Here is a 14,822-nt window from a genome sequence, read left to right on the forward strand (position 1 = left end):
CAAGTCCCGTGCTCATGATGATGCACCCCAAGTCCCATGCTCATGATGGACCCCAAGTCCCGTGCTCATGATGGACCCCAAGTCCCGTGCTCATGATGGACCCCAAGTCCCGTGCTCATGATGGACCCCAAGTCCCGTGCTCATGATGATGCACCCCAAGTCCCGTGCTCATGATGGACCCCAAGTCCCGTGCTCATGATGAAGGACCCCAAGTCCCGTGCTCATGATGATAGACCCCAAGTCCCGTGCTCATGATGATAGACCCCAAATCCCGTGCTCATGATCGTGCACCCCAAGTCCCATGCTCATGATGAAGGACCCGCTCCAGCGGACCAGTGAGATAACACCAACCACTGACCGGCATCGGCCTGCTGGAGCCCTGTCCCACCGTGGCCGTGTCTGGGTGAGAAGCCGGCGGGGATGCTCGCTGTCATCAGTCCCCCAGAAAGGGCTCTCCTCGGGGCCGTGTTCCCTCCCTGAGCCGTGGCCGACTTGTATTGTCTGTGGTCACCAACCACGAAGGGACCCAGGTGAGGGTCCCGTCTGAGTCTGGGGTTTCATGGATGAGGCCTTGCCCTGCCCAGAGCAGTGGATGCAGGCCCCGGGTGGCCTTTCAGTGATCTGTTACCCTCGAGTGGCCGGGAAGTCCCAGGATCCATTCCCTGTCCACCTTCCCCAAGGGGTCAGGCTGAGCCACCCCAGAGCGCCGCTGGCTACAGCCTCTGCCCTTGTCACATCTGAACAGCCGTCTCCTGGGACAGTCCTGCCTCCGGAAGCCCCCAAGGAACGCTTTCAGGAGCCCCGGGCTATCTGTCTGTCTCTAACCAGGCCTGTGCCCACCACCTTCCCCTCTGGAGAGAGGACAGGGCAGCAGCTCCCCCTGGGCCGGGGGTATGGAGCCGGGCAGGTGGGCTTCCCGCCCAGGCATGACTGCAGCCATGGAAACACCTCGTGAAGCTGTGGAATCCCGCCTGAGAGCCAGAGCAACCTCTCAGGACTGCTTTATCTGGGCAGCTGGAGACCCGTGGCTGGCTCTCTTGGAGTCTTTTTCCTGTCTGGACTCCTCTGGGCCATTCTCTCCAGAGCAGGGCTGCCTCTGGGCTGCACTCTGGCAGGATGCTCCCTGCAGAAATGGCCTCTTGGGTCATCTCCCTGGGAAGCACGGTCCTACCGAGGCAGTTGGTGCTCCAGTGCTCCGCAGGGCACAGTCGGCGCTTCATGGTGAAAAGTGAGACCATTTGTGCAATCCATCTTCAACAAATACGAGTTTGGGAGTAAATCCTTCCTTTTCGGCATCCAGAGAGCCTTTCCTGAAGATAACGGCAGTTGTTTCTTAAATATTTTCAGCTTCTCACAAGAAAATACAAGTATTTGGCTGACCTCTTTCATTCCCCAAATCATCGCTGGTTCTTGACAAGCCCATGAAATCCAACTCCCAAAATAGGAGATTTGCTGAGACCCCTCTAAAGCCCAAGTCCTGAGTCTCAAAGGCAACCAAGTGCGGAGCCTCGTCCCATGGCTCCTGACAGGAGAGCTGGATTGCCCTTGGCTGTGATGCCCCACTAATGACTCTCCCTTCTTCCCAGACACCAGACTCCCTTGATCCTCCATCCACGTACCTATCCATCCATGAGCACCCTTGAGTCTATCATCCACCTATCTACCCATCCACCAATTCACCGATCATTTATCCTTCTAGCCAGTCACCCATCTACCTACCCATCTCCCTCCCATCTAACCACGCGCCATTCTCCCATTCATTCTTTGCACCTGTCGTCCAGGCATTCATCCACTCTTCCATCACCCACGCCTCACCTATCCGCCTGTCTACGGACTACTTCAGGCTTGCTCTGGATCCCATGCTGCCAAGCCAAACTGCGTGTTTTCCCCCCTGCTGTCCTCTCTGTGCCTGTAACTCCTAAAGACAGGAAACGCACAGAACCCACAGCAGAGGACCTGATGTAAGCCAGCAGAGGCTCCCACCCAGGACAGAGAAGGCTTTTCTTATGGTGAGGGAGTCTTCTCAGCTGACAGTGAACCTTCCAGTCTCTTTAAATCCCACTAGAACCGTAGCTCCTTCAACTTTCATGAAGCCTAGATTGCTGGAAATCGTACTTTATTGAGCAGCAATCCACGTTCTCAAAGTTGATTTTCAAATCCTGGTTCTTAAGAGTAGGTACATCACGTTTTACTCATCTCATATTCCTAGTTCTGAGCCTAGTGCCTGGCTCATTATGGGATGCATATCTTGGATGAGTGGATGGATGGAAGGGTGGGTGGACTGATGGATAATTGACAAGTGGATACTGGTTGGAAGGAAGCATAGGTGGAGTATAAATACACAGATAGCAGACGAATGATGAGTAGGTAATAAATGGATAGTAAATGGCTGGGTGGTAAATGGTGGATGATGGATTTGTGATGGAAAAAAGGAAGGACGCAGATAAATGTTATTTTTTATTAACTCAATCACTATTTTCTAAATAAGACCACAGCAAGGGATCTGGTGAAGATGACTTTCCCAATTAGATTTGCTTTTTCTTTGGTGTGGTTTGTTGATTGGTTTGCTTTTTTTAAATATCATACCTTGTGCTGAACTCAAACTCGATCTTCCTGCCTCAGCCTCCCTTCCTAGATGCTGAGATTACAGGAGTTCACTACTGTACCTGGCTTAGAATTTGTTTCTCTTGTGGAGCAATCATGTCACATAATTGGCTTTCTTCTTCTTCTTTCTTTATACTTGATGGCCGTATGGGCAGAGTCTTGGGTCTGAACAGAGCAGGCTTTCACTAGCTCACAAAGTTCATCCTGGCTCTGCTCCAGGCATCTGGGCCAAATTGGCAGCATCTGCGTGGGCCCGGTAGCCTACAGACTGCTCTTCCACTTTTAATTCCCAACAGCCCTTTGGGAATAAGACCTTTCTCTGCTAGTTGAGATGATCCGCTTGTGTTTCTGAAGTATGGACCACGTCCCGTTACAGGTACCTTTGTCCCCCATGCTAGCTGCCTCTGTTGTGTCCCTAGAAGCAGAATCCCCTAACAAAGGTGTGGTTTGTGGCAGAGACCTGGCCGTGAGACCTGTGTCCTCACTCGGCAATCTCAGGGCTGTTCTGTCTGTCTGTCCTGTTCTACTCCCTGCAAAAAGAGAAGGCATTGAGGCAGGAAACTGATCGCAGTGATTGCCCCTAAACCTTGTGGAAATTTGATAAAAAGCCTTTCCTTCTACAGGAAAATGTGTGCACTCTAAGAGACACCCTGGCTGGGCACCGGCGGCTCACGCCTGTAATCCTAGCTACTCAGGAGGCTGAGATCTGAGAATCGCGGTTCAAAGCCAGCCCGGGCAGGAAAGACCGTGAGACTCCTATCTCCAATAAACCACTAGAAAACTGGAAGTGGCGCTGTAGCTCAAGTGGTAGAGCGCTCGCCTTGAGCTGAAGAGCTGAGGGACAGCACCCAGGCCCAGAGTTCAAGCCCCATGACTGACAAAAAAAAAAAAAGAGAGACACCCTGTAGTTTCTGCTCACAGCCCGGGGGGAGGGGGGGCGTACCCACAACCCCCGCTGGAATTGGTCCTCCCAGGACCAAACCCCTGTGGCTGGGAGTGTCACCTGGACCTTCTGGAGACATGTCTTCTTGAGACATCTCCTTTCCTCTTTTGAGATCATTTTAAACTTGCAGAAGCCCTGCGGGAGTGGTGCCGCACTCACCCCTACTGCAGACATGGTGCACACCCAGGATGAAGCCTCAAAGCTGAGTCCCTCCCATCCCGAGTCTTTGTCCTAACTCGAAGGCCGCCCATCTTCCCACCACGCCCCCTTTTCTGCCTCGAATCTCATCTCAGACCCCTTGTTCCTTTACCTCACCATCTCCCTGAGGTTCCTCCAACCTCCCCTCCGTTCCCTGGAGTTTCTGAGGAGTGTGGGCAGACTCGAGACTGCCGAAACTGGGTTCATCAGGTGTTCTGCATGCGCTGTGCTTTTGTCTTTTGGCTGGAGGGTGGGGTAGCGTGAGGGTTTGAACTCGGGGCTTCCTGCTTGCTCTGCCAGTGCTCTACCTTGTGTGCCACTCAGCGAACACAGCTTTGTGCTGGTTATTTTGGATATGGCGTCTTGCAGAATTTTGCCTGTGGTGACTTTGAACTCGTCCTCTGGATCTCAGCCTCCCAAGCAGTTGTGAGCCACTGGCAGTGGCCAGGCTAAGAGTTGTTAACAAGAATGCCTTCAAGTGAATGCAGTCCCACTCAGGGGCTGGTGATGCCTCCACCCTGAGGACATAAACTCCATCCATCGCTGAAGATGATATCTACGGATTATCCAGTATAGCTTGTAGGGACTAGTACCTTGGGAAACTGCAGAGAAATCCATGGATTCAGTTCCAAATCAGAACCCTTTGCCAGAACCCACCGTCTCATGTTTATCTGCCTGTGGTTTGCAGCCTACACTCCTACAGGGCCTCGCAAGCAGGTCTTGTGAACACATGTGCAGAGGTTTCTTGTCTCCATCTTTTGGGACCCAGCTGAAGGGCAGCTCCAGGGTTTCCTCAGCCTGGAGAGCCTTTATCTGGAAGGAGACCTTCTCTTCCTCTAAAGTCCCAGGGCATCCAGCTGACCCTTCGCTCTTTTGCTCAAGGCTGGTGCCCTGTGACTTGAGGCACACCTCCACTCTGGCTTTCTTTGCTAGTTAGTTGGAGATAAGAGTCTCTTGGATTTGTCTGCCTGGGCTTTGAACCGGGATCATCAGATCTTAACTTCCTGAGTAACTAGGATTATAGGCATGAGCTACTGGCGCCCGGCTCCCCTCCTCTTTTGGCAGGAGAAACTGAGGCTTAGTGGGGAGGGACGCCTGCCCAGTTAGCTGGTGACAGAGCCAGGTAAGAATCTGCTTTTGTCTCTCCAAGTTTTAAGTCCTAGCTCCAGTCTCCCTCCCCTGCCTGCCTTTCTTCAAGTGTCTGTCAATCCTAGCCTGTTTTCCTGAGTCCTGATAAGCAAAAGTTTCCAAAGCCTTGTTCTGGGCACGGCAGGGTGAGGCAGAGCTCTCCGGGTCTGGGGCACTGGCGCCATCTCCTAGGGTCACCCTCCCTGGACTCATCTGGCTAGGTAGGGTAGTTAGAGCTTCAGATAGCAGATTCCCTGTGCTGGGAATGGGAGAAAGGAAAACAGAAGGAAGAGTGAGTCAGGTGTCCAGGATGCAGTTCAAGCCTCCTGCCTGAGCTGCCCTGGGAAGGGCGCCAGGGAAAGCCAAGTTCGACAGCCCACAGGCTGCTTCGCTCACTGGTCCTAACCCAGCCTCAGGGGTTCACGGGAAGCAGCTCTGGAGGGGTCAGGAAGGACAGATGCCCAGCTCAGCTCAAGAAAGCAGGAGGAGGCAGCCTAGGAACAGCAGGAGGAGAGGAGGGTAGTCGTTGGTATCCAGCGAACGCAGGCATTTGTTCAGCCAGGTTCCGGGGTGATTGCAAAGGGTGTGACTGGTCTGTCTGGGGGTGAACATTTTATATTGGAAAATGAATGTTTTGGGGCATCTTGGGAAGGTGTAGAGGAAGCTGCTACGGGGCTGGGTCTGTGCTGGGGTTGGTCTGAGGACCTGCATGATGTGCAGCCTCTGCTCGCCGCCGGAGGGTGGCGTGACTTCTCCTGTGTTCTCTGCATGGAAGTGAATGTGCTCTTTTTTTTCTCTTTTGTCGGTCATGGGGCTTGAACTCTGGGTGCTGTCCCTCAGTTCTTCAGTTCAAGGCAAGCGCTCTATCCCTTGAGCCATATCACTACTTCTGTTTTTCTGGTGGTTAACTGGAGATGAGTCTCACAGACTTTCCTGCCCAGGCTGGCTTTGAACCGCCATCCTCAGATCTCAGCCTCCTGAGTAGCCAGGATTACAGGCGTGAGCCACCGGCGCCCAGCTGAATGTATATTTTTTTATGCTAGTTCTGTGTGGATGAGTATCAAGCTTCCTGAGTGTGTCAGAGTATGTGCACAGTTGCTCAGTTTCCTTGTTCTTCCTGCCTGCAATTAAGAACACAGAGTCCCCAGGACTGATCACTCAGAACTCGGCTGGAAAAACCCTGGGGAGCAATCCCCCTGCCCATCCCTCTAGGAGGAAGGCTTCTCGGTGATACACATGAGGCTTTGTGTAAGGAAGGACTCTCATAAACGCAAGGATTCTACTGTCTAGGAGCCAGTGATGCACCCTTGAACAAGAGGGTTCTGGCCCAAGAAATCCATAGCACACCCGCTCCCGGAGACCCACGCTCTGGGGCCTCAAGCCCAGAATGTTCTCAGCTAGGTCAGTAAAATCTGTGTTAGACAGCAGTTCAGATTCTCATTGGTCTTGCTCCTGGGGCTTCCTCAGCTTGCAGTACCTTGGTTATCACTTAGCACAACCATGTCAGGTGACAATGGAAAGAGTGTCAGTGACAGCCAGACTGACATGGCCCCACCCCCACACCCTCCTGCCCCGAGCCCACGGCTACTCACTGCCACGGCGGAAAGTTTACACACCCTAGAGGCCCAGCCGGTCCTTCATCCTGTCTGGAGAAGCCCCCTCGGGTCTGAACGCTGCAAAACCCAGCCACCCCACATAGCCGGGGCCTGCTTCACTTAGTGGCCTCCAGGTCTCTCCCTTCATGGCTTACCAGCGTTTCATTGTGCATAACACAGAGCCATCAGAACCAAAACAGGATGGCGCTTAATCAGACACATAGAATAGAAGTCTCAAAAATTCATCTACTTTTTTTTTTTTTTTTGGTGTTTTAGGTCATGGGGCTTGAACTCTGGGCCTGGGCACTGTCCCTCACCTCTTCAGCTCAAGGTTAATGCTCTACCACTTGAGCCACAGCTCCACTTCCGGTTTTTGGGTGATTAATTAGAGATAAGATTCTCACAGACTTTCCTGCCTAAGCTGACTTTGAACCACAGTCCTCAGATCTCAGCCTTCTGAGTAGCTAGTATTACAGGCATGAGCCACCAGTGCCTGGCTACTTTTTTTATATGTATATATTTTTATATATTTTTACATTTTATATATATATATATATATAAGATATATATTTCCAACAAAAGATGCCAAGAACATAGTAGAGAAATGACAATACCTTTGATAAATAGTGCTTGGAAAATGAGATAATGACATCACATGCAGAAGATTGAAAGTCAACTCCCAAATCTCTCTTCATACATAAAAATCAATTCAAACCAGGCACCAGTGGTTCACACCTACAATCAGATCTAAGGATCATGGATTTAACAACTGAAGCAGAAAAGTCCATGTGAAGACTCTTATTTCCAATTAATTACCAAAAGCCAGAAGTAGAGGTATGGCTCAAGTGGTAGAGTTCCAAACTTGAGGAAAAAAAAAAAAGCTAAGGAGCTGGATGCTGGTGGCTCACACCTGTAATCCTAGGTACTCAGGAGACTGAGATCTGAGGGTCAAGGTTCAAAGCCAGCCCAGGCAAGAAAGTCTGTGAGATTTTTTTTTTGGGGGGAGGGGGTCTGGTTGTGGGCTGAACTCTGGGCCTGGGCGCTGTCCCTCAGCTCTTCAGCTCAAGGCTAGCGCTCTACCACTTGAGCCACAGCACCACTTCCAACTTTTTCTGCTTATGTGGTGCTGAGGAATTGAACCCAGGGCCTCATGAATGCAAGGCAAGTACTCTACTTCTGAGCCACCTTCCCAGCCCCTCTGTGAGACTTTTATCTGCAATAAACTACTCAGAAAAAGCCAGAAGTGGCGCTGTGACTCAAATGAGAGGACACTAGCTTTGAGCCAAAGAAGCTCAAGGACAGAGCCCAGGCCCAGAGTTCAAGCCCCAGGATTGGCAGGAAAAAAGGAAAGAAAAAAAAGCTGAGGAATAGTGCTCAGGCCTCAAGTTCAAGCCCCAGTACTGGCACACGCACACCTGCACACACACGCACACCTGCACACACACACACACACACACACACACACACACACACACACACACACACACACACACACACACACACACACACACACACACACACACACACACACACACACACTCAGTTCAATCTGGATTGACTTAACATATGACCAGAAACTGAAACTACTGCAAGACAGCTGAGAGGAAATGCTTCAGGACATTGGTCGGAACAAGGATTTTATGGGTGTGACTCCAAAAGTCTCGGTGTGCTCTCCTGCACCTTCTCCGCCACCCTCGAGTCCTGGCTCATGGTGGCTCAGCGGGGACACCCCCTCTCCCTGCAGCCTCCTCAGCAGACTCTGCTCACCCCCACTCCTTCCTCCACAGCCACCCGGGAGTCAGCCTTCGTCCACGCCATCGCCTCAGCCGGTGTGGCCTTTGCGGTGACGCGGTCCTGTGCCGAGGGCTCCGCAGCCATCTGTGGCTGCAGTAACCGCCACCAGGGCTCCCCCGGCGAAGGCTGGAAGTGGGGGGGCTGCGGCGAGGACATCGAGTTTGGTGGAATGGTGTCCCGGGAGTTTGCAGACGCCCGGGAGAACCGGCCAGACGCCCGCTCGGCCATGAACCGCCACAACAACGAGGCTGGACGCCAGGTACGTCCGTGGCGCCCCAGGGCCCCTGGGCAGCGCAAGTCCCTTTTGTCCCGTGGGTAGAACGGTGGGCTGGAGGGGGACTGCTCACTCCGTCGAAGGATTTGTGAAAGTCAGCACGGCCCAGATGCACCCCAGTATCCAGCACATTCCCGTAAGAGGTCAAGGCCACCCATGGACTTCCCCCAAAGGAGGGTCGGGTATGGGCCTGGCGTGCAGAAGCCCCTGGACCTTATGGAGGAGGAGAAAGAGAAGCAGCCACAGAGCAAGGCAGGAATGTCAGTGACGAAGAAATACACAATGGTGAGCAGACAGGAAGAGAAACAGAGCGACAGAGATAGATGGGTGGGTAAACATATAAACTAAGAGAGATATACAGCTAGAAGAGATATTAATAGAGATGGTTAGTACTTAATAGAGAGGTGATTGACAGATGATTGATAAGACATAGATAAGATGGATGAATAGATTGATTGACTGATAGAGTTTTATAAGCCTGTATAAAATAAAGGAGACACAACTTCAGGTGTTTCTACCCTTCAGTTTAGAGTCTAATCAGGCTTTGCCCCTGGCATTGAGGCTTCCGGAAGAGAAGGGCTGAATTTCCATATGTAGACAGACTTTGTACTTGGGCAGCTCATCCTTAGATTGTGCTTAAGTGTCAGACCAGAAAATCTCTGCTTACCCTTTCCAGAAATAAAGGTAGATACATGAATGTTGTCATACCAGACCCAAGAATTAACTCTTAAGAGATGAGAAATTTGAGACCCATGCAGAAATTTCCAGTATCAGATATCTTTAAGAAGTAGAGATGAAGCTGGGCATTGGTGTCTCACGCCTGGAGTCCTAGCTATTCAGGAGGTTGAGATCTGAAGAGCAAAGCTTGAACAAGCCTTGGGCAGCAAATCCAAGAGACTTATCTCCAGTTAACCAGCAAAAAGCTGAAGTAGAGGCATAGCTGAAGTGCTAGAGCATCAGCCTTGAATGAACAAACACAGACAATGCCAAGTCATGGCATGAGAGAGAGGGGGGAGAGGGAGGAAGGGAGAAGGAGGGAGGGAGGGAAGGAAGGAGGGAGAGAGAAAGAGAGAGAACAGAAAATTTTTTCCTAGAACTAAAGTTTTAGAGCCATAGGCCCAGTAAGTGACTGGAAGATCACAAGATAGTGTGTGAAATTCAGAGCTAATCGTAACAGAAACTCTTCAAGCTGCAAGAAGAATGTCTGGGTTTCATGCAAATGATCAGGAATCAAGATGGCACCAGACTTCCCAGGAAGAAAAACGAAAGCTAGAAGAAAATTGGGTAGTAATATTTTCAGGACTGTGAGGGACAAAATGATTTAAACCAAGAATTTGATGTGCAGCTAAACTAGCAATTAGGTATCATACTGAATTAGAAAAGACTCGTTTTCAGACGTTCCCATTTCACAAAACTTACCTGGGGCCCTGTTCTTGCAACAAAGCTATCTCCAAGAAGATGAGATGGACAGAGCTGAGACAAGCTTGAACATCTCAAGTTCAAGACAGAACTGAGAAAATTTAGTCAGGGGAGAATTAGGGGCTAAACCAGTGGCAGTACATTAATATCAGTAATAGGAAAGGAAATGTCATCATAATACAGCAAATACATGTAGGAAGTGTAGGAAAGTGATGTGAGAAATTCAGTTTTCATCCTCCATGGGAGAGGCCAATAGGTATTGCCTAGCACTCAAAACACAAGCAGTGGCAAGACAAGAGTGTTACAAGAATAGGAAGTATGGGCTGGGAAGGTGGCTCAGTGGTAGAGCGCTTGCCTACCATGCATGAGGCCCTGGGTTCCATTCCTCAGTACCACATACACAGAAAAAGGCTGGAAGTGGCACTGTGGCTCAAGTAGTAGAGTGCTACCTTGAGCAAAAGAAGCTAACGGACAGTGCCCAGGCCCTGAGTTCAAGTCCCAGGACTGGCATCATCATCATCATCATCATCATCATAATAATAATAATAATAGCCGGGCACTGGTGGCTCACGCCTGTAATCCTAGCTATTCAGGAGGCTGAGATCTGAGGATCCAGGTTCAAAGCCAGTCCGGGCAGGAAAGTCCATGAGACTCTTATCTCCAATAAAAACCACTAGAAAACTGGAAGTGACACTGTAGCTCAAGTGGTAGAGCTGAAGAACACAGGGACAGCACCCAGGCCCAGAGTTCAAGCCCCACAACTGACAGAAGAAAATATAATAATAATAATAATGTGTTGCAATGGAGCTGGGAAGGTGGCTCAGTGGTAGAGCGCTTGCCTTGCATGCCTGAGGCCCTGGGTTTGATTCCTCAGCACCACATAAGCAGAAAAAAATAATAAAGCCAGAAGTGGTGCTGTGACTCAAGTGGTAGAGCGCTAGCCTTGAGCTGAAGAGCTGAGGGACAGTGCCCAGGCCCAGAGTTCAGGACCCACGACCAGACCCAAAAAATAAAAAAATAAATTAATTAAAAAAATAAGTGTCGCAAGGTCTTTGCTGCTTGGCTGAGACAGAATCCCTGGGATTTTTTTTTTCAGCAGGTTTCAAGCATTACTGACCTTTTTTTTTGTCGGTCATGGCACCTGAAGTGGTGCTAAAGAATCGAACCCAGGGCCTCATGCATGAAAGGCAAGCACTCTACATATCATATATATATTATATATATGATATGTTATATATATATATATATATATATATATATATATAAAAAACTTTGAACAGAATAAAACTAGAAGAAAAGAATCTGAAGTAGAGAAGGGAAGTATGCTTCTTCTTTGGGAAAATGTGACTACAAACAAGAGGAACATGAATATTTGACAAACGACTAGGCAGAGCAGAGCAGGGCCAGGGGATCACTCCACCCCTGACTGTGATCAAGAATAACAGAGATAAAGAAGTGGCTAAGAAGCCAGGCATCAGTGGCTCACGCCTGTAACCCTAGCTACTCAGGAGGCTGAGATCTGAGGATCACAGTTCAAAGCCAGCCCAGGCAGGAAAGTCCGTGAGATTTTGATCTCCAATAAAGCTCCATAAAACTGGAAGTGGCGCTGTGGCTCAAGTGGTAGAGCACCAGCCTTGAGCTGAAGAGCTGAGGGACAGCGCCTAGGCCCAGAGTTCAAGCCCTATGACAGACAAATAAATAAATAAATAAAAAGAACTGGCTAAGGGAGGGGCATGAGGCAAAGGTAGATCTGGACCCAAAGCCTAGCCAAAGCTTTAAACCACTGGAGTCACAAATGTGAGCTGCATAGGCAATTATAAATTTTTGAGTAGCCATATTGAAAGAATAAACAGGCCAAATACACTTTAAATGCTAAATGTAAGTAAATATCAGCATTTGTTTGCTTTTCCTTGCTATAACAAAATCCTGGGTAACTGATACAGAAAAGCAGTTTATTTAGCTGAGAGTTTTGGGGGTAAAAGTCCACGGCTGACTTGGCTTCCATGACACCTGGTGGAAGGCAGCGTGGTAGGGGCACAGGGGAGAGGAGAAATCACTTGCAGAAACAGGAAGCCAGAGAGTGGGTAGGAATTGGTCTGGCTTTCCATAACAACCCTCTCAAGAAACCCAACCTGGTTTGCTTTCATCTTTCCCTCCATTCAGAGATCCTGTAGAAATAGAGTGAGTCAGGAGGATTGGTAGGAAGGGAGCCTTTGAGCCTGCCACTACTGAGGTCTGTGTATTAGGGAACACTGTCACCATCGGGAAGATGGTGGCCCTGGTTTCCTGGAGAAGTTCTTTGCCTGGGACTTGGAGTAACTTCATGAAGTAGGGAGCTTCAGGCAAAGATAAAGGCCCGTCAGGGATAAGTATCAGGAAGCAGTGCTTTCAATGAGCTAACAATTTCCTGCCTCATTTTTAAATTTAAATTTTTAATTGGCGCATAGGAATCGTCACATACACTGTGACACTCCAAAACATATATACAATGTATAATGATCATATCAGGGTAATTAGCATTTTCACACCTCCAACATTGGTTATTTGAGAATATTCAAAATCATCTCTGCTTGTCATTTTGAAATCTATGTTGTCCACTGTAGCTATAGACCATGAGGAAGTACTCCTCTTAGATCCCACTTCTCCAAGCTCCCACACCTCCTAACATCTAGGGACCCCTCTTCCAGTATGTTGGGGCACAACAACATCCAAACCATAACAACCAAGTAGCCAACATGCTATCATTGCAATAATGCAGCAATATTAATCATGATTGTGATAGCCTGCATCCTCCTCTTATGCTGAGTCTTAGGATCCAGTATGTGGTCTCCATTAGGACCGGCTGCCTCTCAGTATCGTGGCACAGTGCCACGACAGTTCTCATGATACCTGCTCTCCTCAACCCTGCTGCCCTCTCCAAGTCCCTACCACCACCACATATACACCAAGAGATGGTGGAGGATTTTGTTGCCCTCATCCAAACCCCAGCCACTGTCCAGGTCCTAGGCCATCCCAGAGCCCAGACAGAGACGGCTCCCAGTGCCGCTGCCCCAACCTATGAGCACCTGCTCTGGGTTCTCTAATTCTCCCATCAGAAAGAATCGAACTCACATCCTCAGACCACGATGCTCCTCCAGCTCCCTCCTTCCTTCCCTTCACCCCACAGATGAGGGAGGGGAAGGCTGAGGCCTATGTCGGGAGCCTCCAGTCCTTCGGAAGCCTTGAGTCTGGCCAGGAACTACATCCATCCCCACAGGCTCCCCTAGGAGCCAGAGAGGAGTCCCAGGGGGCGTGGTGGCCTGCGGAGATGGGGCCCTGGGTTGGCTATGGCCATGATAGGGGGCCCCGGCTGGCCACGCCCCGTGGGCAGGGATCGCCCGCCCCCCTCTCACTGGCCACGTCCCGTGGCCAGTGATTGGACCAATCCCCCCCCGCTGGCCACACCCAGTGGGCAGTGATTGCCCCGCCCCAGCTGGCCACGCCCCGTGGGCAGTGATTGGACCACTCCCCCCACTGGCCACGCCCCGTGGGCAGTGATCGCCCCGCCCCCGGCCGGCCACACCCCGTGGGCAGTGATCGCCGGCCCCCTGCTGGCCACGCCCCGTGGGCAGTGATCGCCCGCCCCCGGCCGGCCACGCCCCCGGCCGGCCACGCCCACCCCGCTCACGTGCCCCCTCCGCAGGCCATCGCCAGCCACATGCACCTCAAGTGCAAGTGCCACGGGCTGTCGGGCAGCTGCGAGGTGAAGACCTGCTGGTGGTCGCAGCCGGACTTCCGCACGGTGGGCGACTTCCTCAAGGACAAGTACGACAGCGCGTCGGAGATGGTGGTGGAGAAGCACCGCGAGTCCCGCGGCTGGGTGGAGACGCTGCGGCCGCGCTTCACCTACTTCAAGGTGCCCACCGAGCGCGACCTGGTCTACTACGAGGCCTCGCCCAACTTCTGCGAGCCCAACCCCGAGACCGGCTCCTTCGGCACGCGCGACCGCACGTGCAACGTCAGCTCCCACGGCATCGACGGCTGCGACCTCCTGTGCTGCGGCCGCGGCCACAACGCGCGCACCGAGCGGCGCCGCGAGAAGTGCCACTGCGTCTTCCACTGGTGCTGCTACGTCAGCTGCCAGGAGTGCGCGCGCGTCTACGACGTGCACACCTGCAAGTAGGCGGGCGCGCGCCCGCGCCGCGCCCCTGTGGCGACCTCGCCTGCCGGAGGGCGGGGCTCCTGTCAGAGCGGGCTCCTGCCTGGGGGCGGGGCTCCTGCCTGGGGGCGGGGCTCATATCAGAGCGGGCTCCTGCCTGGGGGCGGGGCTCCTTCCTGGGGGCGGGGCTCATATCAGAGCGGGCTCCTGCCTGGGGGCGGGGCTCCTTCCTGGGGGCGGGGCTCATATCAGAGCGGGCTCCTGCCTGGGGGCGGGGCTCCTGCCTGGGGGCGGGGCTCCTGTCAGAGCGGGCTCCTGCCTGGGGGCGGGGCTCCTGCCTGGGGGCGGGGCTCATATCAGAGTGGGCTCCTGCCTGGGGGCGGGGCTCCTGCCTGGGGGCGGGGCTCCTGCCCGGGAGCGGGGCTCTCCCAGGGGGCGGGGCTCCTTGCTGGAAGGCCCAGGCTCGGGCTCCTCTCCAGAGGGTCCCGGGCTCAGACGGCAGGTGGGGGGCTGCCCCGGGGTGAGGCCCCTCTGCCTCCCCGCGGCTCGGGCCCCGGCTGAGGGACGTGGGCGGGGCGCCCCGCGCGGAGGGCTCCGCCTGGAAGCGGGCCTCGTCCGGCAGGGGAGGAGCGGGGAGCAGGGCTCCTCCCGCGGGCTCACGCCCGGCGCGAGCGTCGGTGCCGGGCCGGATCCCGAGACCCCGGGGCGCCCTCCGGTGCCCGCCCGCGC

The 14,822-nt window shown here is 52.5% G+C and overlaps 1 protein-coding gene across 1 annotated transcript in view; it reads left to right on the forward strand.

The window, feature by feature from the left end:
* LOC138810748 (protein Wnt-3a) overlaps positions 1-14,117 on the forward strand; it is a 41,625-nt gene extending 27,508 nt beyond the window's left edge. The window contains exons 3-4 of the mRNA XM_069997951.1: positions 8,256-8,521; positions 13,638-14,117. Coding sequence (XP_069854052.1) covers positions 8,256-8,521; positions 13,638-14,117 — 746 coding nt within the window. The remainder of the gene's footprint in view (positions 1-8,255; positions 8,522-13,637) is intronic.
* The last annotated feature ends 705 nt before the right edge of the window (positions 14,118-14,822 follow it).

This window comes from Dipodomys merriami, unplaced genomic scaffold, assembly GCF_024711535.1.
Source record: "Dipodomys merriami isolate MVZ:Mamm:240054 unplaced genomic scaffold, mDipMer1.0.p SCAF_508, whole genome shotgun sequence".
NCBI lineage: Eukaryota > Metazoa > Chordata > Mammalia > Rodentia > Heteromyidae > Dipodomys > Dipodomys merriami.